The following is a 25074-nucleotide window of genomic DNA, read 5'->3' on the forward strand; positions in this document are numbered from 1 at the left end:
CCTGGAGTCTCACACGGGAAAAATGATTGGCTCAATACAAGCTTCCGGTTTTGGACTAACCAATGCAATTTCTGGATTATTTATTATGACTTTTTACGCGAAGCAACAGTTCCTCGTTGCAAAATATTGATTGTGTTGTTCTCTTAAAAGAGCTGTTTAAGTTGTCGGCATCTGATGGTAACGTGACTGTCCAAAGTGATGCTGGACAAAACTCATAGCGATAGAAGAAGAACCTTTTGCGTAGGCGCAACACTGATGTCATTGTTCAAAATAAAAACATGGAAAAGGAGAGGAAAACCATTACTTTGTAATAAACGTATTGATGAACACAGTCGGTCTTTGCTTTGGTGCGGCAAAGGCCGCACAATTTCCTTCGTGCGTGGGGTTCCAGTATAGCTAAGGCTGCCAGTGATAACATTGCAACATTAGTAGTGTACCATTTCCATTCAAATATTTCAGTATGTTAAATTCAGACTGTATGCTCTTTATTTTTACATTGCATATCGTTTCATTTTTATGTAGGCCTTCATTTTGTAATAATAGCAAATATATTCCACCGACTTAATAGAAAGCATTTGCGAAAGCCCACGTCACATAATATAATCCCGTTTTATTGCAGACATGTTTCTTTCGTGTGTTAGAAGAAACTACTATACCACATTAGTGTCAATCTCTCCGCTGGGATGTGTGGTGATAGAGGACTGAATGGGACAGGTGCTGCTGCAGTGGAGCTGTACTGTCAGTGAGAGTCTCTTTTATTTTCATGCAGGTGGAGGTTATGTGGCTGTGCAGCAGGTTTCCTAACAACAAGTGGACATTACATCCCAGGTGTGTGAGTTGCTGTGGCATTTATACTGCACTCGTTTGCCATACATGTTTAAACTCTGGATGGAAGCAAATCAGGCATCTTGTCCTTGAACCAGCAGTCCTGTACACACTTTAGACTTCTACTACTCCTTTTACATCTTCATACTATGGTGTTCCCAAATGATTTCAAGGTGAGTGGGAAGCAGGAAACACCTCTACATCTGCATGTACATTTATTCATTTGGCAGATGCTTTTATCCAAAGCCACTTACAAGTCAGGCAGAGTACAACACAAGCAAACAGCCATAAAGAAGTCAATGATATTAGAAGCACTGCATGACCAAATTTCAATAGTTGGCCAGACAAAGTACATGCTAGCTAGTAGAGATTCAAGTCCATGAAACAATGGATTTGAATTTTTATTAAAGAAAATAAAGACTAAGACATAAGAAAATGCTTTTGGTCGTAGTGTTTCAGGTGTTGAGGTGAGTATGGAAGAGCTGTGTCTTCAGATGTATCTTGAAAATAGTGAGGGACTCAGCAGATTAGGTGGGGTGTGGAAGTTCATTCCACCATCAGCAGACAATGAAGGAGGAAGGAGAAACTCCACTCTGTTGAACACAATGTGTATTTCGACCATAGGACCTAAGACCTGGGAGAGGCTTCTGCTTAGGGAAATGGCAACACAGACCATACATCTCCACACACCTAGTAGCATGCATTTAAATTAAATGTACTTTAATTTATTTGGCAGAGGCTTTTATGCAGACTGACTTACAAGGAGCACATTCAATAATGTTAGGCAATTAGCTGCACAGATACGGAATCAATAGCGCCATCCTTGAAATGGAGTGCCATTGTGGGAAACACTGTCACAATGGGAGTAAGCGCTATCAGAGGGTGCACAACTTTAAGCTGCCACTGCCAATTTCCAGAAAATTACCACCAATTTCCAGCCATACAACAGAGAGTGAAGAGTAATTGTGGACCTGGAAGCATCTCCATGCATTCAGTGTGGGATTTTGTACTGCGGAACGAAGAGAAAAATCCAGCACATGCTTTACTCACAAAAACTAGTCTCCATCGGTTGTGTTGGGAGAAATGGAGAAAAGAATGGTCAGTGCTCTATGAAACGTTTGCATGTCAACCAGTGGATGAAGGAGGGCATTAGAATTTCCCTCCAAACTCCATGTACAAAGAGGAAACATTTTTTTAAATGACTGTTTGCTTAAGATGAAAATGTGAGAGTTGCTGCACATGCATAACGGCTGTCAATATTTTCAGCTATCAAGGTTCTACGTTTCAAACTACCTCACTATTAGTCACTATACTGACCAAGTTCTACAGATTTATTGATTTATTAAGGAGTAAATCTCTGCATAAGAGCTGTTTTCAAACATGAGTTATCTAATTTTACAAGTTGAGTGATCATCCAATCATTTACAAGATGTTAAGAGATCATTTGAAAAAGTACCAGCTCATCCACTTGCATGGTACCAATTTATAAAAAATGCCCGGGGAAATAATATTATATATAAATTTGAGAATTAGACATACACATAAAAACTCAGTATCATTTAAGAGGCCAGTGCATAGCTCCATGATGAAGTGGTTGTCATTTGCTTTAAAAGCAGAAGGCCCTAGGTTTAAGTACCAGTGATCCAGCTCTTGTGGAGGGGAGATCAATCAAAGCATGTGTATTAAAATAGCCAGTACAACATTGTGCGTAAGTGCCTCATGGTTTGCCCACAACATTTCAGTTCATAAGCTATGGCATTTTCAGACATTTGTTATCAGCTCAGAGTGATTGCTACTTAAAACTGCCCTGACATTGCTGTATGCAAAGGGAACATTTCTAGTCCTTCATCTCTTCACTATACCCATCTTCCCAGCTCTACTTTTGAACCATAGATCATCATTTATTTCTGTACATGCTTTCATGGTATTGGAAGCCACTTAAGCCATGGTTAGCCTTTAAAATATTACACTCACGCACATTGTAACACAGTGACCGCATTGAGACAAACGTGTGAGGATGATTCCATTTCTAGGTGTGCTTTTGAAACCGTTTCCAGAGATAACCAATCAGTTCACGTCTTTCTGAAACGAGGCTACTCTTATTTGTCTCCATTTTAATGAAATATGAAAGGATATGCAGTATACGCTATTATAATTAGAGTACGTAATTAAATACATATAACAAGTCATGTTATATCAAGAAACGTATTACGTCAATTCGACCAGCTACGAATAATTAATGCTTATTAAAAATATATGCTGCTTGTGTGGAAATTAGTGATGATCATGGTGATGAAGAACACATGCACTGGTAGCGCATATTGCAGCAGACTACACCGAACGGATACCCTAACGTTACATGAGAAAATACCGAGCAGGGGAATTCTCCATTTTCTGTTAAATTAAAATCCTGGCACGCCATTCGGCGCATCCGTCATCGTCCCCCGCCCTTACGTAAGAAGGGTGGCGATGACATGGACCCTAGCGTCGATATCTGATTGCAGGATCTGTACGGATGAAATCCGCATTGTTGCAAGGTATAGGTTACTCGCGCTGAAGGGGGGTAGCTCATTGCAATATTAACCAGGCACAACCAGACGGTGCCACTCCGCACGAACTGACATCTTCGGTAGGGCAATGTTAAGAGGTGTGTGATTTAGCTCAACCGCGAACAGTCGCCAGCTATTGGTTAACAACGTGAGGAGGAAGGCCCGCTAAATGAACGTATTCTGATTTTACTCTATACAGCGATATCGTAGCCTGATTAAATCGACAGGAATCCAGTTGATTGAAGATAAGGCATAGCAACCTCACCGTTTCTTGAAAGGTACGTCTTTTTGCAGTCATTAAGATACGAAATCCTAACTGTGGTTTTACCTACACAGGTCATATTATAGGTTGTGAAATAGTACCCTATAACCTGTCTCTATATGGAGCAATAAAAATGTGTAGTGCTGCGGGTATTATTTGGAATTTTTTTTAAAAAATGGATGCAGCTTTGATGCATTTATTATTTTTCCCTAGGGAGTGCCATGAGAATTGTGTTATATTAATTCCTTTGGATTTAAAAAAAAAATATTTTGTTAATTGAGCTGTTAAAACAAATTAACACGGTGTGTGGGCAGTTGTCATTTTTAAAATGGAAGCCATGTGCTTGAAAATATACCTTGACTTGGTGGTTAATGGTAGGTTTAAATTTACCCACGATGTCGCTGCCCGTCCATACCCTTGAATACCACCACAGAATAATTCATATTAATAATTATCAGAGGTGGGCCTGCAAGCATACGTAAATGCGATTTCTACATTCGAATACAATTGTATTATCCTTACGGCTGGGCTGCAGCGCATCCTTAGTTCGTGACTACTTGCTCGTAGTAATAAGGAGCGCACACGGGTTACAATTAACCAGTTTATAAGATACCTGCCCCTGAGTATCGTTGATTTTTTTTTCTTCACATCTAGTTTGTGATTCACCTGTAGGCTTCACAAGAACAGTGTTTGGCTCCAGTTGCTTTGAGCGTGAGTAAAGTTTAATATTAAATGGCGATGAAGAGAAATTTTATGAGTTGGTCAGGAGGCAAGACACCTAGATAGCTAGCCTACGTGGCAGTCGGACACATCGCGTTTTAAAAAAATTGCATTCATTTTTTAAATATCAGATATTTTACGGGACACATATTTCCTCCTGCTTCAATACCAAGTAGGATAAATGTTTTATTCAAAGTCAATGTGCCGTCGCGTTCATTCATTCGATGTCCTTTCTGCAGGAGCCAAGATGGATGTTTTAATGAAGGGATTGTCGAAGGCAAAAGAGGGGATGGCTGCAGCCGCGGAAAAGACGAAGGAGGGGGTGGCTGTAGCGGCAGAGAAGACCAAGGAGGGGGTCATGTTTGTTGGTAAGAAAGGCTTCTAATTTAATTTCCATACTAATCATAGACGTTTGCATGAAAAATGTCCTTACCGACCGATGTATTACCAAGACCCACTGAACGTAGGGGGCCCGTTGATATCATTGGTTTGTTGATAGTACTCTGTGTCCCCTCCCCTCAACATCTTTTCCCAAATGCACGGGATACGCTTTGCTGAAACGAGTCGTAGCCTATTTAATTTTAATTCGCATGGAAGGAGGGAAATGGTAATTGTTCGTTTTGATGCAGTAAACCCATGATCTGTGTAACTTTTGCTGTAGTTAATAAAATAATGTCGCTGTTCCACAATATCGAGGGCAAAGGAGTATTGCCTTTAATTCCACCTGTTCATTTTGGCGTGGAATCTTGTGTGCTTTCCATTCCTTTGTCTGTAATAGTCTATATTACATAATAGTCTTTAGTCTATAATATTTACAAATAATGCACACACTTACATTAGCTCATATTGATATACCGATTGTATTGTTTTCATCACACTCCTGACTACCTCACAGATCTCTTATAAATTCTAAAATCATATTCCAGTGCTCAATAGTTCTGGGTTTGGCCCTGTGTAACTTGGTGGTAGATCTCTCCATAATAATAACTGAATTCAGATTGGATAACCTTGACCTATACAATGGACGTTCTGGTGATAACCAGGATTGTAAGATGGATTTTTTTTTCAGCTGTGAGGGCCCCTAACAAGAATTTGCAATGTGGGACAGACAAGCCTAAACTGACATCATTCAGTAGGAACACAGCAGGGGAGGGGAGAATTTTGGTTTGCAAGATCCCTGATATTGTGTTAGCCACCTCCTCCCAGAATGTCATTACATTTGGGCATTCCCAAAACATGGAAGTGTTGTTCCAATTGCTCTTGCAAAAGGGATCTGCAATTAACCCCATGAGAAACCTTCTTCGGGTGTAAGATAAGCCCTGTGTGTAAGTTTAAAACGAATAAGTTGATGCACCAAATTCTTTGATGATGAAAAAGAGTAAGCCCAAACTCTCCTCCAATCAGGAGCTTCCTTATACACACCTAGCTCTCTGTCCCAGATTGCAGAGAACGTCAGTGGTCCCAACCTGGGTCTAACAAAGTGATTATATAAATGTGATACCAATCCTTTGTTTACTAAGAACCAGTCCACTAATGGGTGAGTGACTCAACCTGTATCCAGGCCAAATTTACTACCACGAATAGCTGAGTGAAACTGTAAGTACAAGAAGTGGGTCGTGCTCGGGAGAGAGAAGGCTCCCTTTATGTCCTGGAAGCTGCGCAAGCCTGTTGTGCAAAACAAACCCTGAAGAGTAAAAACACCCCTAGAAGACCAAGCTGAGCAGGTGAAAGGTTGACTACCAGATAGTCAAAATGGATTGTTCCAAATGGGTGAAGAGGCATGAAGGGGGGTTGATATTCCCAAAAATTTTCCACTGATTTCCACACTGTGAGGGAGTGAGTTGTGATAGGGCCAGATTTCTAAGTAAAGTTCTTCATTTTATGGATAGTGAATGGTAAATCTTGTAAACCATGGGGGTGGGTCATAGAAGCCTTGATTTTTCTCCAAGATACCAGAGAGCTCGTATCTAACCAAACTTGCTGAGAACTAAGTTGGAATGCCCAATAATAGAGCTTAAAATTAGGAAGTGCAGGGCCTCCGTGTTCTTTTGGCCATTGCAAAACTGCCAAACTAAGCCTTGGTTTCTTATCTGCCCAACTGAATTTAATGATCATTGGTGCTTTCCATTCCTGAACTTACGATGCGTCACTTGGTTAAACCGATATAGAAGTAAAATGAATCCCTTAAATTCTGTGATGAGATATTACATTCCGGTGTGTTAATGGACCATTGGCCTTTTTATACCATCTACACTGAAATATAAATATGAAGAAATAATTATTTTCTATGACTTACTTTTTGTAGACACTGTTGTAAAGTGAAAAAGCAGAGTTGCCAAACAAAAAAATCACTATCCTTTTGATGTTATTAACATTGCACAGTAACGGAACATTTTTTCTGACAGGATAAATTGCATTTCTATTTCTGCAGTCTTAACCCATTTTTCTTTAACCTCTGTATCCGAGCAAGATTTTTAGATGCTCTTGTTCACTGTGGCCAGGAATAAGAGTGTAAGTAAATATGCAGTACAGAAGACATTATGCCTTTTCTTTTCTTTCTTTGTTTGGTCACACCTGGTTCACTGCATCTTTGAGTGTATGGTGTTCACCAAGGTACGAAACATTGGCACTGTATTTTCACAATGTCTGTTTCCCTGGACTCCAATTGATTAACCCAACTCCTGACACTGAACAAGGTGAATATTTATGAGATACCTTGGCAGTAGAATCAGATACTGAGTTGATTCATGACCAAGCCAGTTAGATCTCTGATAGCTGGCTTTGCCCCGAACAATGAGTACCCATGTCTTTCTACTTCCAAGACATCCAATGAGGAGATCAAACTGGATATTCTGAAAACACTGACCTGGGCAATACCAACTCAAGAGCTTCCTTTGTGTAGGACTGCAAACCACAGTCTGCATATTTCAGCATTGTCTGGGTCATTCGTGATCTGAATTTGTGCAAAAACATCATTAATTTTGATTTGCAAAAATAGTAACAATATGTAGTTCAACAGTGTCTTTTAAACTGCTGTACTTTTGCTGTTGGCAACTCCTAAAGTGGTCCCCACAGTAGTACAGAGTCTTCTCGCTCATTTTCCTCTCTGGAGTTCACATAAGCAGAAACAAGGCTCACACTTGATTTGTGTAGCTCATCCGGCAATCCCATCCCCCAATTCTGCATCAGAACATGTATTCCATAATCACATGGATCACCAACCGCCTCCTCCATAACCTCCTTTAGTTCAGACTTACTCTATGGCATGTATCGGAAAGGCATGGAATAGGACAGTTTGTCCTGAAAAGCTTAAATATCTGCTGGCCTCAGCACCCATTTCTGTTATAGCCTACATGTCTCTCAGTCAACCAATAACATGATGATGTAGGTTGGACAACATAGATGATTTAAACTGACTGTCCGTTCAACCAATCAAAGAGGCACTGCTGAGGACAACACTCATATTTTAACGTACTCACAAAAAATGGTGGCCAGCCCTCATTAGTGTAGTGGCTGTAGCCATGTGGCAGACATTTTGAAATACAGAGGTGAGGGGTGCGGGAGTAGGTGTATATGGTGCCTGAAAGAGCATTTCCTGCAGAGTTAGTTCATGGGCCTCCAGAAAATTATCTCCTGGTTAGGTTTTGCAGAGATTGTTATATATTTCACTTTAGTATGAACAGGGTCACAGCGAAATATACGAGTGGGCGCCATGAATTCTGTACTATTCCTAGGTGGGGGTAAGGTTTGATCTGTTTTTTCTGATCCACCCTCCAGCACAGTAGATGGCAGTATGAACGTTCAAGACGCTGTGAGACTCCATTACATTCATCAAAGAAGAACGTTTTCACACTAACCTTCATTTAAATGACATTCCAAAATGGTGTTACCTTGTGTGTGCAGCCTCAAGTGAATCAGCTAGTTTTTTAGATTTCCAGAGGAGAAAACAGTAATAGAGGCTATGATCAAAATGTTTTGATTTTGCTTCAGTAATGCAGGCATAGGATGTTGCAACAATCTGCAGGTGTGCATATATATTTTTTCTTTGAAGTTGTAATGCCCCTTATTTTTAGTGTTTTTTATAGTAGAAAATACTTTTTTGTATGTTATTTTAGTACTGTACCCGTCAGTTTGTTTACTGCTGCTGTGACACTGCTTCAGTTACTGTTGTTACGTTTTGAATATGTCATCTGTGAATTGAGTGAGAATTATTTGGTATCGTGACACATGAGGAGAACAGTTTCCACATGCATTCTATTGTGAAACATTGGCACTGAGTGGCATCAAGATTGCTAGTTTATTCTGGCATTTTGACAGAAACGTGTGAGCATGTGAGTTTAATAAGTACTCTTGTCTGTAGTTTTGACAGGAATACAGTTTTCCTTTGTATTGTTGTTTTCATGGTAACATGAGGACGTCTGAAATGCATGCCTGCTTATTTTCAGAATTACATTACATGTTTTAGTTTTCCTAATTTAATGTGATATAATAAACTCAAATGCCTCTCTGGTCTGTTGTAGAGGATGACCCAGAGAGCTTATTTGGCAGGTGTGCCTCTGTTCCCTTTGGCAATGGTTCAGTTAACTCATTTGGCAGGACTTCAGAATTGTTTATGTGTCATAATCCATACCTCAAGGTCCTGATCTAAGTGCTTGCTTAACAACTTCACCTGAAGGTACACAGATGTGTGTATCCATGAACACTATCTGGCATGTCAAGTTCCACTGTCTCAGAAGAGCTAACTTCATATTACATATGATCACTACATCCTTCGACTTACAAAGTTTCTTATTATCCCAATATTAAGTATTTCAAAGGTGTATAGAACAGAGTTTAAAGAGCAGAACACACACACACACACACACACGACCACACACACACAATAACACTGTCCAGTATATTTTCTATACAGCAATACCCATTTATATCTCAAGCCATTTATGATAATTGTCTAAAAATTGTTAGTGCTATTTTATATAACTGAACAATAAAATGGTTAACAGTTTTGCTAAAGTTATAGAACATGAAATGCATAGCTCAGTATGTCATAAATATTCCATCTTCCAGGGAGCGGAAATGAATAGATGTGTGTTTTTGATATCTGAAGAAAAGATTCACTCATATTGTAACCACCTAGCTAGATAGCAGTTTGCACAAATGGAATGCATCCAACAGTTAGGTTGCTAGCATTATTGAGATTGTTTGCTTTAGAAACGATTCTTGAATAATTTGGCCTCCTGACAGACTGCTCTCTATCCTGTCCTTCATATATTTATATCCTGAGAGTCTGCACTTGTTCAGCTGCCTCAGAGACTGAACTCTTTGTCCCACTTTGTGAATCCAACCCTGAGGCCAATGTTCCTGAGAACCTCAACTTTGATTTAAGCTCTCTAAGCTATGCTGCACTCCAAACTGAATAGAAAGGCACAATGTAACAAGTATCCATATCAATTAGATGACCAAAATTTTACTGTAAGAGATACAAAATACCTCTCTGTATTTTAAAGTAATAATTTATAATGGTATAGTAATTTTGCGCTCAGACAGTGACATCTTTGGTGCAATGCAAATGAGTGACTCTCAGTCTCCATTGGGAATATTGTCTAAAACTTGGTGTATAGATATTGTGGATGTTGTGCCAGATATTGTAGACTTGTACTCGTATTGTGTACTCACATTTTCAGTTTTTTTAAACATGCAAAACTGTTCAACTGAATTGTTTGCTTTAAAGTTTCATGCAGGACACTTGGGAAACCCTTTATCAAGTTTGTTAATTAGCTTGCAAGTAAGACAATATGGCCAATAAAGTCAGTCAAAGCTTTCTCAAAGGTGCTTTGATATTTATATACATGGCACCTATGAATGAACAAGTCCTAGTCTATCAAAATTGTAGGCCTAATAGTTTATCTTGGCCTCACTCAGCAGCCAAGGAAGGGAAAACAGTGACTGTCAAAAACAGTTCTAATTATAACTCAAAAGACAGCCTGCACACCATTAATATGCTGTTTTGGGGAAGGATGCATAGTTCTTGTGAATACCATTGTGTCCAATTACTGCTTAACCTACAGAGCCTGGGGAGAAATGGAGAATATGACAGTTTGACCAAGCTGTTATGGTATCAGCTCCTGCATGCCTCCCTGGGGACTTGTTACCATGGTTAGTGTCTGTGGCAGAGGATATGGGCCTCCAGCACCTTGGCATTTCCAGTTAGGTGCCATGCCGGAGAGGTGGTGATAATGACTTTTCCTCCTCAGAGTTGATTCCCAAGTGGTCTAATACTCTGCAAATCTGAGTCAACACTCTGCTCCTCCTTTTTGGCATGACCCTGTGATAAGGTGGAAAGTTTCACTGTAGATCCAACCAACACATTAAGAAAACCTTTATGTGTTATTGGAGGTGCCAGAATCATGATTTACATCCGAACGGCCACATGTTTGTGGAGAGATTATGTGGAACATATGATTTGGCTGGAACCTGTCTCCTTGTTTCTTCAAGGTAAAACACATCATGAAAGTTGTGCCTGAAATCGCATTCAGTCCTGAAAAGTAAGGACCTGCCGCAGTTCTGTCCCTCTGAAGTTGTGCTTGTTTGTGCTGTACCTTAATGGTAGGTGGGGGCAGTGCTGAGAGTGGGTGTGGCCCAATAGGTTGTGTGTACCTACTTAAAGGTAAATTTGCCTTCTGAGTGGTGTAGCTCTTGTTCTAGTGCTGTGACCTACACCTCTGGCTACATCAAGGTTGGCCTTTGTCTTGTGTCAACAAGGTGACTGCAGTGGTGAGGCATGACTGGCCTCCTACTGCCAGGATAGGGTGTCCTCTGTGCAGTGAAAAGCTTGCAGAAATCCACAGGACATCCTTTTGAATATCAGTTGCAGTGGCACTGTCAATCTCACAGGGATGGGGGATTACCTGTTTTCATGATATATTATTGATTATGTACACTGTTTGTAAGGTAAGTTATGCAGTAAAGTTTTTGGTCTTTTACATTCATATTTATCTCTTGTCCTTATGTTTATAGGCGTAACACTGGGCAGTATTTAATCTCTGCTCTCATAGCGTTTTTGGAACAGCCTCTCCTCCACAGCAGACAATGAGGAAAAAAAATCTATTAGGGTATTTTATTATTTTGAAGCACTAAAGCGATGAGTGGGTGCTAGGGATGGGAGAGTAATTTGTCTTCATAATCTCCAGTGTCCTCTTGCGGGCCTAGTCTGGCCTAAATTCAAACTCACAGACATTATCCCTTCAATTGATCTGTTGCATCCTGGGGGTACTGCCTAACTGACTTCTGCTCAGGTGTTAAGAGCAGCGAGAATGAATGATCAGAACATCATATTTCTAAAATTACCCAGGCTGTGCTGGTCCTAATTCTCAGTTCAGTTCATCCCAAACATACCATAGTTTTTTCTTGTCTCTTTTAAAAGGACGAATTGAGCTTAGCTCTGTTTGCATCTCATAAAGGAAGCCAAAGACATAATTGATGAAAAAAGGAGATGCTGCTTTGCACTGCTGCTCTGATGTCTGAAGATGCATCTCCTCCCAGGGGCCCTGGCACAGTGGGACTGGGAAAGCTTCCTTCATTAAGCTTGCTTCATGATTTAGCACATGTTGTTTATCACGCTGCTGAAGCTGGGCTGCTGAAGCACATTAGTCCAACTGCATAACAGAAAGAGGAGCTTACAGTAAATCACAGGCCACAGAGCTATAACCCTGCGGCCTCGGAGCACAGAGGTCTGGGTATCTTGCCCATAAGTAGATTACGCCGCTGGTTTGATTAACGCTCTGACACACCAGATTAGATGTCAAGGTTTTTCCGTCTTTCCAGGCATTGAAAGGCAGTGCTACCCAGCTGGGTTTCATCAGATGAACAAAGTGAGAATATATGCGACAGGAAATAAATGTACACAAGAGAAGTACCTGTTTGATCGTGAAGGGAAAGCATTTCAGCGTTATTATTATTGTCTTTGAATATGGATGCCCGGTCTTGGCCACAGAGAAGCTGCAAAGTTTTGTATGTTTGGAAAGTGCCATCTGATTCAGATAATCTCTCCCTGAGGTAAAAAATTTAACTGAAACATATTATTGAATTTGCAACAAAACACCTCAGATAGTGTTCACTAAGTCATAGCCATACTTAATTTAAGAAATTCTTATCAGTGTCTATCCAGAAACTGCCTAGATGACTTTGCATTGTGATATTGCTTGTGCTTCAGATTGACAGCTCTTTATTTTTATAAGGAATTAACCTACGTTTCTCTTCTTTTCAGGTAGCAAGACCAAAGACAGCGTTGCAACTGGTATGTTTGTGAGTTCAACGTTGTTAGAATGCCATCATGTGCATCTCCTTTATACATGATGGCTTTGTGACCTACTTCCCCATTTTTCAAAAATGTGGCTCCAGTATTTTATACTTATCCTTACTTATTCATAATTCACAAGGTGACCACACATAAATTATGATATGAAAAAGATATCTATTGAAAGGACAAAATGCATGAACATTTTACGATGCGTCAGTGATAGTGAAGTCTATAATATTATGGTTTTGGAAGGTCATGGAGGATTTATTAGGTCAGGCTATTCCCTTACTGTCCTTGAAAAGGCATGGACAATTGCCCACATCTAAATGAAAGTCTGTTCTTTCAAAGTCCAACCTTTAGTTTATAACAGATTCACAAGATATTAATGAAAGAAAGTAAGGCAGAACTCTTATGGAAAATGTCTGTTTAAAGCAAAAGCCACAATGCAGGTTGACATAATCACAGTGCTTCTGAATACCTCATATAAAAATGTATTGAGATGAAAAAAAGTGCTCAAAGACAAGTTATGACAACATTTGGATCATGGAAGACTTTTTGCATCACAGGTTATTTAGTGACTAGATATCTAGCAAAGCCTTTAATTCAGAGAACAGTTATCATGCAATCTGTGGTCAGGACCCATGCTGAAATACAATCATATTGCCAAAAAAGAGAAAAATTGAATGCAACCTAGCATGAAGAATGTGCAGTTGCCAAGATGGCTCTGCCAAACAGACAGAATATTCTATCATGCATCTTTATATCTGTGCCAGGTAATCTATACATATTTAAAAGTTTGTGGTTACTGAATAAATCAACCTGGAAGTACTTCTTGCCTTTCCTGTGTGTATCGGAGCTTATGCTGCTGGGGGCCAGTCTGGAGGAATGCATTTTACTCAATTTTCACAATCAGAAAGTTCAAGGTTTGTGTGCAGTCACTGGTGAAATTAGAGATGGACTCAAAAGTTATGGAACCATATTCCAAGATAGACATCACTTGGATGCAGCGTGGAGGAATGGTCCAACGTGCTTTAGTCAAGATGAGATTTGGCAGGATAATAGAGTCACTGGGTCATGGGTTTCTCTCTATGACAGAGCAAACTGTTGGCAGGTGGCAGATGGAATTAGATTTTAGGAAACCACATCTGTGTGTGACTGCACAAGTTCCTTTGTAATTACAGAAGCCTATTTGCTGAGGTTTCACGTGTGAGGAAATTAAGAGCTATTTCTCTTTGCTTTCACAGTGGCTGAAAAAACAAAGGAGCAAGCCTCGCAGCTAGGTGGCGCTGTCATGTCTGGGGCTGGGAACATAGCTGCGGCAACTGGCCTGGTGAAGAAAGATGAGTTCCCAGAGGACATGAAGGTACGTGCTACCTGCCTAGCCTCATCCTTTTATCCCAGTTATTTCTGCTTGTTGATGACTGCTGGGTACTTTTATATACCTGTTTTCTGCTGCCTTAGTGTTTTGGCCAGGCCGTTATTGAAAACGATAATTGGTTAAACAGTGCCTCTGCATCACTGAGACTTGAATGCAATACACGTGTATCAGTGTGTTTATTTCTGAGGGAGAAAAAACTATGAACTGGCATAGGACAACTTCGAATCATATTTCCTGCGATCCTCCTGTGATCTAAATGCCATCAGAAGCTGCTCCACTCTTCCAGGATCCTTCCCTTTGTCTCCAGCCAACGAAATCTCTATGAATAAAAAAGCATCAAATGAGAGTTTAGGAAATGCACACGAAAGGAACTGTGCTGCTCAGTTCCCTGGCCTGCTGCCTCTGTGTCTCCTGAGCTTCTCTGCTGCATCTATGGACCCTGTCACAGTAAAATCAGTTGTCTTTCTGGGCACTTGTCATTCATCACCATCAGTTTCATGTTGGATTTGTCTGACGATGACCAGTGCTGCTCTCACAGCACTGAAGAGCTCTCGGAGCACGCAGACGCCTGGATGGGCATCTGCGGACATTGGCATGGAAACACAGCACGCTGCAGGGGCTTTAATAGTATTTTCAATATATTCTTTCACTTATCAATACATGTTCATAAATTTAATTTTCATGTGGGATGGTAGATTTTTTTGATATTATGCTAGCTAGCTATGTGTACATCATCATTAGGTCTATCGTGGGAGAAATATACTGTGTTGGCAGGCACTAATTCCATGCATGAGGCTGGAACTGGAAGCAGCTGGTCAGCTCACTGTGAAGGGAATTGGGGCTGCTCCTTTGGTCACGTGACCACACGCAGGCTTGGCCATTCTGACATTCCACAGCTGGGCCCTCATTGGACGAAATGGCCGATTTTGTTTCAGCTGCTGATGGTTACATTAAAAATGACTTGTTAGGACACAAGGAAAATTACAATACTCAGAAACATACTGTACTGTCTTTGCAACCAGTAAGAACAGTATTTGTGAATCTTTCTTTCTGGAAACAGGTGAGGCAATGGACTGAAAACTACTCTCACAATAAACTGGGAAAAACTATTTGTTATTAGGATATCTTTATTATCCCTGAGGGACAATTTTTTGTACAGCCAGCAGTATCCAGACAACATCAGACAAACAACAATAATAAATAAATAAACAAAAAACACAAAATAAAAAACAACATAAAAAATCCCACTGGGTAAAGGATGGTGACTACAACATAAAAATCACATTGAGTTATTTAGAAGGCCAATGGTGGCTGGGACAAATTATGCCTTTTATACCTCCCAAACATCCCCCTGTTAAAACAGTAAATAGATAAAAAGCGACATGAAAACCCCATGTACATAAAAATGGGCATTCAGATATTCTGGGGAAATTCAAAGTGTAATAATCAGTTATTGCTGTTGTTATTATTATTGTGACCTTTCTGCCTGTCTGTGTCATCCCCACAGCCTGAGGAGCTTGGCCAGGAACCCGTTGAGGAGCCAATGGGAGAAGCCCTGCTGCAGCCTGAAGGAGAGGGGTATGAGGAGGCTCCACAGGTAAGAGCGAGCACAGCACTCTCGAGAGAAAGCACACCTTTTCTGTGCTGTTACCTGATCCAGGCCCACAGCTGGTTATGCTGCAGGTTGCGGACCAGGGGTTGGCAACTCTCATCGCACAATGCGCTGGTTGTTGTTCCATCCAAGCTCTTAATCCCAGCATACAGGTCCGTAATAGCACTAAATAAGTACAGGTGACCCCGTACTTGAGGCACTCAGCATGTCACCATTCAGAGTGAATCACTTGCATGTATTCAGTGTGACAGTTGGTTCACTTACATGAGTAAGAGCTCCATCCAACCCAGGACCGGGGTTTTCTCCACACCCTGTTATAAAGAAGAACAGGGAGCTTGCTCAGCCTTACCACCCCTCATCATGGCATATTGAAAGCTGTATGGCCTGAAGTTAATTTAGCATGGTCATTAAAACAGAGTGTAGGGACACAGTGGGCCATGTACATTACGTACATTGGCCAGTTTGTGGATGGCCCCCAGTGAACAAGGGGTCCATCTACAAAATAAAGTGTGTATCAACATTTTACCTGGCTGCCATTAGTTATGGCTAGCAATCCATGAAACTGGCAGACACTTGGTCATTTACTAGCAGCTAGCTAGTTGAAAAATGGTACAACGTGACAGATTTTAAGATCCTGTATCATTTAGACAATAATAATAGGTCACCCGGAGTTCTCTTTTTACCATTTTTGTTAATATTCATTCACATTTAGCTAGCTGTTTCACTCACTACACCTCACAGGACCTGGCTGTAAATGGAAATGGCATTTTTAGCACAGTGACACTGAAGTGCACCTGGATATATGCAACTATAAACAAGGCAGAGAATAGCTGCAAAGGAATGCACAAATGGAATTAAAATAGCTGTTTATGTTGTTTTCTGTGACTATCAGCAAGCCAGGTGCAACACATGAGAACATTTCCTAAATACCCATGGGAAAAACAGCAGGAAATTTAGATCTAGGATAATTAGTTCACTAATTATGCCATCACTGAATTTACATAATGTATTTACATCTGTAATGTAGAATATTAAGTCTTTTTTTAGCAGAGAGGACATCTTCAGCATCATCTCTTGTTGTTCATACTGTGCTGAACCCTGGGAAATGTAGTCTGCCCTTGAGTATAATTAATCAGCTGCAAGGCAGGATAAGCCATAACCAGCAGCAATGAGAGTCAGTGGACAGCCAGCTGCAGACATCTTCCATAAATAGTGTGTGAGGCTTTCAGTTTGTTTTGCCAACTGTATTTCCAACTCATGGCAAAGTCATTATAAAGCCATTCAAATTATTGAATTTATTTCATTTGAAAAATATCACAAATTGATTCAATTGGTAAGGAAGAATATAATTAGTAGGCTATGTTTTTTCAATTACATTTCTATCTTTTTCAAGAGCTCAGTGTCAATCACAGCAATTTATTAAGCTAGACTATTTCTATTGTACGCAGCCTTGGTTGGCTACCCTTAAAGAAATAAGTTGGAGTCATGGAGACATGAATAGAATCCCTCATGTTCTATTCTTCTTGTGAAAAATAAAGCCTGCTTCCTGTGACAGAGAGCTTGATGCCTTGGTAGTTTGCTAAAATCTTTTTCTTTTAGTTAAAACTTGCAACAGTTTTAAGAGAATTCTATACTAATTGGAGAGCGGAACGAAGTCCAGTTTTTCACTGCCAGACAGTAGGACATTGCAATTATCATGACCTTTTGAAATAAAGGCTTGCATACATCTTTTTCTTCATCTTTTGCAATAAGGAGGCAGAAACAGAAGTTAATAGCAATGATACAGCTTGCAGAAGATGTTTGTGTTTAAGATTCTTACATATTCAATGCTCCAGAGCGGTCATGGACTCTGTCTTTTTTTGTATGCAAAACTGTTTTACTGATTAACACTCTGTGAGCCTTTTTTCATAGCCGGCAAATTGCCAGTCTTGTTAATCAACTATTTGCTGGCCTGTTTGCCAACAGCAGAATAAAAAAGCTCTGTGTTTACTTGTAATTGGCCTGTGTTACATCCTAATGTTATCAAGTCCCCAAATGCTGCATGTAATGGCTAACATGCGTGAATGGCTTTTCTGCCTATTTGGCAAGCATATTTGTGAACAGAAAAAATAATGCATATTCTAAACTGGCATACCAGAAGTGTTTGTGTATTATACTGATGTGCAGTTTGGCCGTGAGAATAATTTGTTTTGCTCATCTGTTTTTCTCATCTGATCACTAGATACAACAAATAACACTCCAAATTTCCAGCCCAATTTTTTGTGTGTGTATCTGTATGTATTGTTTTGGAATATTGACTATTTTAGTCCACCCCTCCCCCATGATCACAGAATTCAGAGACTTCAGTTAAAGGGTTAATAGTGTGCCATTTCCGTCTTGCTAATGGTTGACGAAATGAAGGGGTGGGCAATGGAAATGAGACATCTGGTTCTGATCCAAGATTGAACACAGCATGCTGTGACACCATGTGTTAAGAGCAAAGCTCACAGAGACCTGCCCAGCGTGTGTCAGAGCACGTCACAGCTGAACAGTATGGCAAAGCTCTCCACATGGCATGGCATATTGCGTTGCTCCTTATCGTGCAGTAATGTTGCTCCTTATCGTGCAGTAATGTTGCTCCTTATCATGCAGTAATGTTGCTCCTTATCGTGCAGTAATCCTGTTCTTTATCATGCAGTAATGTTGCTCCTTATCGTGCAGTAATGTTGCTCCTTATCATACAGTAATGTTGCTCCTTATTGTACAGTAATGTTGCTCCTTATCGTGCAGTAATGTTGCTCCTTATTGTGCAGTAATCCTGTTCTTTATCATGCAGTAATGTTGCTCCTTATCGTGCAGTAATGTTGCTCCTTATCGTGCAGTAATGTTGCTCCTTATTGTGCAGTAATGTTGCTCCTTATCATGCAGTAATGTTGCTCCTTATCATGCAGTAATGTTGCTCCTTATTGTGCAGTAATCTTGTTCTTTATCATGCAGTAATGTTGCTCCTTACTGTGCAGTAATGTTGCTCCTTATCGTACAGTAATCCTGTTCTTTATCATGCAGTAATGTTGCTCCTTACTGTGCAGTAATGTTGCTCCTTATCATGCAGTAATGTTGCTCCTTATCGTGCAGTCATGTTGCTCCTTATCATGCAGTAATGTTGCTCCTTATCATGCAGTAATGTTGCTCCTTATTGTGCAGTAATCTTGTTCTTTATCATGCAGTAATGTTGCTCCTTACTGTGCAGTAATGTTGCTCCTTATCATGCAGTAATGTTGCTCCTTATCGTGCAGTCATGTTGCTCCTTATCATGCAGTAATGTTGCTCCTTATCATGCAGTAATGTTGCTCCTTATCATGCAGTAATGTTGCTCCTTATTGTGCAGTAATCTTGTTCTTTATCATGCAGTAATGTTGCTCCTTACTGTGCAGTAATGTTGCTCCTTATCGTACAGTAATCCTGTTCTTTATCATGCAGTAATGTTGCTCCTTACTGTGCAGTAATGTTGCTCCTTATCATGCAGTAATGTTGCTCCTTATCGTGCAGTCATGTTGCTCCTTATCATGCAGTAATGTTGCTCCTTATCATGCAGTAATGTTGCTCCTTATTGTGCAGTAATCTTGTTCTTTATCATGCAGTAATGTTGCTCCTTACTGTGCAGTAATGTTGCTCCTTATCATGCAGTAATGTTGCTCCTTATCGTGCAGTCATGTTGCTCCTTATCATGCAGTAATGTTGCTCCTTATCATGCAGTAATGTTGCTCCTTATTGTGCAGTAATCTTGTTCTTTATCATGCAGTAATGTTGCTCCTTACTGTGCAGTAACTTTGCTCCTTATCATGCAGTAATGTTGCTCCTTATCATGCAGTAATCCTGTTCTTTATCATGCAGTAATGTTGCTCCTTACTGTGCAGTAATGTTGCTCCTTATCATGCATTAGTGCTGCTTCTTGTCATATGTAGGATAATCCCTGTCCCTGTCATCCCTGCAAGCAACAATTTTACTTCATTTTAAATGATATATACTGTGAATCATGTCACATTGAAGGCGATATTGAAGTGGCCTCGCACTCTGCTAAGCATGCAGAAAGGCTAGTAATCAGATGTGTTAAACTGTTTTAACACTGAAGAGTGCACTACTCCATTCTGTATGCAGAAGAGGACATGCAGCTCTTTTTTAGAATGCAGAACACTTCCTGTAAAAATCCCCTGATGTCACAGCTAAAACCCGGCATCACCAGGAGATGAATTTTAAAACCTTGTGTTTTGGCAGATGACAACAGAGGGTCAATGTGTCACCGAGTGTCAATCCATCCTCTGCAGGATTGAGCAAGACTGCTCCGGAGGGTGTTGGAAAAAAGCAATAGGCAGTTTAAAAGCCCTTGAAGGACTCAAGATTGGCTGCTGCATAGAAGTGTGTGTGTGTGTGTGTGCTGGCATAAAAACAGATCCAACTGCTCATCATTTGTAGACATGGCACCAGAAGGGTTGATTTCCCTGTTTAGTAATATAAATCCAAAAACTGTTGCACGTTATGTACATGCTACACCTGTACTTTCTAAGGTTAAGGCTGGAGACATAGAGACCAAAAATCACAATGTAAAGTAGGGATGTACGATGATATCGGCACGACAACGGTATCGGCCGATAAAAACTTAAGAAGTTAATTATCAGCATCGGCAGATATCAAAATTTCTGCCGATGTGCCTGGCCGACAAGGTGACATGTTAACTATGCGCACGCGATGATGCTAAATGTTTATTATGAGCACCAGCAACAAGCTTCAACATGTCAGCTGTATGGAAGTTTTTCGAAGTATCCGAAACAGATAACACAATTGCTATTTGCAATGCTTGTAAAGCACCAGTGATGCAAGGAGGGGTAAAATATATAGCTAAGCTTCTCACTCTCGGAGGATGCTAGTTGTGTGCTACTAAGCTTTTCTCTGCTTCTGGAGGGGTGTGAGACCATTTTTTAAAAATGCAGCTCTGTAAGGAGAGAATGCGATTTGAAATGAAACAAGACAGCCCGCGATCGCTGAGCTCATGCTTTGGGACTTGAACAGAGGGCCTAATGGTTTTAACCGACCCCCTACCCTAGCTAGGTTTCTCACTCAGGGGGGATGCTAGCTGAGTGCTGCTAAGCTTTTCTCTGCTTCTGGAGGGGGCGTGAGAAAAAAATTTAAATAATGCGGCTCAGGAAGCAGAGACGGCAATGGGAAATAAAACAAGACAACCCGCGATCGCCTAGTTCCTGCTTTGGGACTCGAACAGTGGGCGTAATTTTTGTGTTTGTATACTTACACAACGACACTGTACAGCGAATAACGTTTTCTGTAACTTTATTGTGTCTCTGCTCATTCAAAATAAATATCCTTGCCCCATAAGGAGAGAATGCAATGGGAAATAAGACAGACCATTTTTAAATTACGTGGCATCTATATGTATATATATAATTATTGGCATATCGAATATCACTAAAAATCCAATGTAAAGCACACGGTGTGTAAACATGTCGATTGAGAGGATAACACCTTTAGGCTGAGGCACAGGGATATTCAGTGAACAGCCACTCTTTGCATTTGCAAGGAAGCCTGCCCTCAGCCTGGCTGCTGGCGGAATTTCTCATTTGCATCAGTAAAACTGGAAGGGTTACTTGCTTAGTGGACCTTCAGAGAGACGTTTTTTGGAATGTGTTTTGTCTCCTGCTGAGTCATGGACATGGATACCATCCAGGTCTTGCCAGCCAAATTTCTGAGGTGAAATTTTGCGACTTTGGTGACAGAAAGTGACATTTGTTTGTGCAAAAAAAAGCTATATAAAAATGAGATTAGTCACATATTCGTGTTAATGCTGTTTAAATGTTTGCATTTTCAAACATACTCACTCATAAAAACTGCAGCATAAATATTCACATCCTTCTGACATGAAACATTAAAACATTGAAAATGTATTTTCCCCTCTCAGAAATTGAATGGTTTGACAGTCTGCCTGAAACAGTCAGCACAGTAAAAGGTGAATCACCACCCAAGCCTTGACCTGCTGCCATCAGCTGCAAAACTGGAAAGGAACGATGGGACGGTCGGTGGTGAATGAAGGGAACAGACATTACTGTCCTCTCACTCTCCCTCTACTGTTATCTCCACCTTTCCTCTCTCTCTTTTCCTCAATCCCTCTTTCCCTCCCCCATTGTTCTTTTGGGAGCTGCCTGTTACTGATTACGCAGGTGGTGTGGTGCATTGTGGGTAGCAAACGAGCGTGCAGTGAATACAGGCTAACAGTGATGTCATAGTCACATGCCTTCCATTGGCTGTTGAAAAACAAGGGCTTTTTATAGAATACATTTGAAAACTCATAACTGCAGCAATTCTAGTAGTGAAGGTATGCTCACCAGCTTTCAGAGGGGCACACTGCCCTCTGCTGTGTAGTGTAAGCTATTACACTTGCATAATAACATCTGGTATGAACAGTTATACTTTCATGTTATGCCAAAATTCTTCTTACCTTTAAGTCTCCCCTTTAGAGACAGTGCATCAAAGCAAAATAAAAGAAGATAAGCACAAACAGACTGAGATATGAAACGCATGGATGATGATTTTGATAGTACAAGTCACTTTTTTTGGTTCTGAAAGGAATTATATTAATATGAGGGAACATATTCAGGCAAATGCCAAACTGTGAAATTACACAAGAACCAAAAAAGCCTTTTACTAACCAAATACTCTGTTTTTTTTCCCTTCCAACAGGAGGAGTACCAGGACTATGAACCAGAAGCATAAACCCATCTATCGCAACGTTTTTGTCGGACCAACAGCAGCAGCACAATAAGTATTCTAATAATGAAAGGACAAACCCCTTAACCCTTCACAATCTCCCCGGTGCAAAAAAGTAAAAATAAAAATAAATAAATAAAAATAATGCCCAAGGATATGTTCTTCCTGACAGAAAAAGAAGACTTTTAATAACCATAACTATATATATATGTATATTGTAAATGTCATGTTTTTTCTGTAGTGTGTATTGTGGTTATTGATGAATACCTCTTAAGCCTGGCCTCGTCTCTTTGTTTCCCTCCCATTGAGATGAGACCTGTGCTTAGTCATTTGCTTCTTTGTATTAAATGTGCCTGTGGATGCAGTGTGTGCTGGTGTAGATGTTTACTACCTGTAGCTTCCAATAAGAAGTGGGAAAGACAACCTCAAAGAATCGTATATGAGAACAATAATCTTATGTAGCTGTGTACAACGCCTGTTCGTGGGTTTGATTTTAAAAATGTATTTATTACTGATATGAGTTATTTATTTGATACTTCACGTATTAGGGTTTTCTACATTGTATCTTTACAGTCAGTCGGTGGTGAAATCATTCCAGTTTAGCATTTGTCAGAAATAGTCCAATATATGGTTGAATATATATAATATGTGTGTATATGTGTATACATATTGATTATGAAAAGGTTTGTCTTAATGTGTCTTAAAAGAATATTGACTGTCAGTTCAATATGTGCTATAAAAATGCAGGAATTCTCAAAATCTGTGTCAAGTGAGACAAACAAATTCTCTGTAAATAAACAAATAAAGGAAGAAAAAAAGTTGTTTAATGTCCTCTTCTGTGTGTTTTCCTTTGTGTGTGCTATCTCTCTCTCTCTCTCTCTCTCTCTCTGTCTGTCTGTCTCTCTCTCTCTCTCTCTAATGCTCTACCAAAGCAAAACTGCCATACTCGATAGAAAGCACCATCCAGCGACTAGTCGTGAACTAATCTCTTCACATCAGACGTACCAAACAGTCCAAAAACATGACAAACACCGCACCGATTCTCCACAGGATGTCTGGTCATGCAGGAAAACTAAGAAAGGGTTTAAAAAGTGCTGCTGTATGCATGTACAATGCGGGGCATCACTAGACCGGCTAAAATCTGAAATGCCACGGTAATCTCGGACCTTTGATAGTTCTGCATGCGTAATCAGTTTGGCTTGCGCTGGCTTTGCTGCGCCGACTCGGGCGGAGGGTATTAAACTAGCATTACGGGCCATTCGTGCCTGATGCCTGCGCAGAACTGCAGCGGGGTCGCTCACCAGCCATGGCCTCGATCAAGAAATCTTTAGAAGGGCTGAAGACCACTACGCAGTCTGCGGCCAAGGGCGTGACGGATACTACCGGTAGGAATGCCTCAGCGGTACTGGGGTAACTTTAAAAGATATAACAGCGTCTTCAAAGTCACTTGAACTAACGAGGAGAAATGGGTAATTCCTTCCGCCGTTTCTCCTGTGCAGAAATAGCGTGCTATTTGTTTTCCCACTGGAATATTTGCCTCAGATCTTGAGGTCAATCCCTTTCCTTTCAGAGTAACTGGCATGTCTTAGCAAGAGGTCCTGGTGGTGCTGGTGTTTATTATCTTTTTATTATCTTTTTTTTTTTTTACTTAAAAGCAAACCGTGCTGTTTAAAAGATCTGTAATATCTCAGTATTAATAAACTGAAAAACCAGGCAGGAATCTTATTTCGTGTTATGAAAAACAATGTTTTATATGGTGTTGCAGACAGACCGCGTGCACCAATTTCAGAACCTAGTTTCCTCAGTTACCATAGTGAAAATGTAAATGCTAACTGCGTACAGTGCTGTACTTCAGTACACAGGGCAGGCTACTGCCATTGTTAAGAGGATATTTATTCTACAAACACGCCTGGTTTCCTCAACTGCACCAGAACGCATTTAAAATTGAGTTGCAAAATTTATCACAATAAATGTAAATAACACCACCAGTGTTGTTGCACTGCGCAATATTACGGTTAATCTGATTTCAGAAATGGCCAGCAGAAGCATCACCTCTTACCTGACTGATGCAATGCGTATTAATCAAAGCGTCATTTTGTGCTTCTTCACTGTGATTGATTAAAAGTGAAGTTGTCTTTCAACAGAATCTTAAATATTTCTTTTCTGGAACAAACACACGGCTTGCTTCTGGTCACATTGTTTTTTGTACGAAAGCACAGCCACAAAGGTAGTTCAGTTGTGTCTGTTTTTGCTCAGTGCTTGGGACGGACAATTTCATGGCTTGTGAAAACTACAAATACAGCAAGCACGAAACTTCATATCGAGTAGCCTATATTTAAAATCAGTATTGCCGGGCTTACGTTTAGTTAATATTCACTTAGATAAAACAATGAGTTTGGGTTAGGATAGGTTAATTTTCCAGTCCTTGGTATTTGCACGCTCTTTAGCACACTGAAAAAACTTTCTCATTCTCTTCCCTGTTGCAGTCCACGCAGCCCAAGATGCGGTCCAGCAGGTCGCTGAGTCCTCAAAAGAAACAACTAAAATCGGTACGGCGAGCGCGCTTTATGGACTCATTCAATGACAAGGAAAAAAAAAACATCAGGGGAGAGATTAAACAGCTGGAATGTGTTAACCCGCCATCCGTTACAACGATTGTCGTCATTTTCAAAACCG

At 40.3% G+C, this 25074-nt stretch overlaps 1 protein-coding gene across 3 annotated transcripts; it reads left to right on the forward strand.

Annotated features, from left to right (window-relative positions):
- The first annotated feature begins 3099 nt into the window (after positions 1 to 3099).
- On the forward strand, positions 3100 to 23225 carry LOC118775517 (beta-synuclein-like). Of its 3 annotated transcripts, none has more exons than XM_036525472.1 (7): positions 3100 to 3362; positions 3574 to 3652; positions 4596 to 4724; positions 12623 to 12652; positions 13900 to 14018; positions 15541 to 15630; positions 22372 to 23225. In XM_036525472.1, the coding sequence occupies exons 3-7, from the start codon at positions 4604 to 4606 to the stop codon at positions 22402 to 22404; spliced, it is 393 nt and encodes a 130-aa protein (XP_036381365.1). In that variant the 5' UTR covers positions 3100 to 3362; positions 3574 to 3652; positions 4596 to 4603; the 3' UTR covers positions 22405 to 23225. The 3 variants fall into 3 exon arrangements, with proteins under 3 accessions (XP_036381365.1, XP_036381364.1, XP_036381366.1); XM_036525471.1 differs by having other exon boundaries at positions 3101 to 3472; XM_036525473.1 differs by lacking the exons at positions 3100 to 3362; positions 3574 to 3652 and adding an exon at positions 4254 to 4347.
- Positions 23226 to 25074: the final 1849 nt, after the last annotated feature.

The sequence above is a fragment of the Megalops cyprinoides genome, chromosome 3 (assembly GCF_013368585.1).
Source record: "Megalops cyprinoides isolate fMegCyp1 chromosome 3, fMegCyp1.pri, whole genome shotgun sequence".
Taxonomy (NCBI): domain Eukaryota; kingdom Metazoa; phylum Chordata; class Actinopteri; order Elopiformes; family Megalopidae; genus Megalops; species Megalops cyprinoides.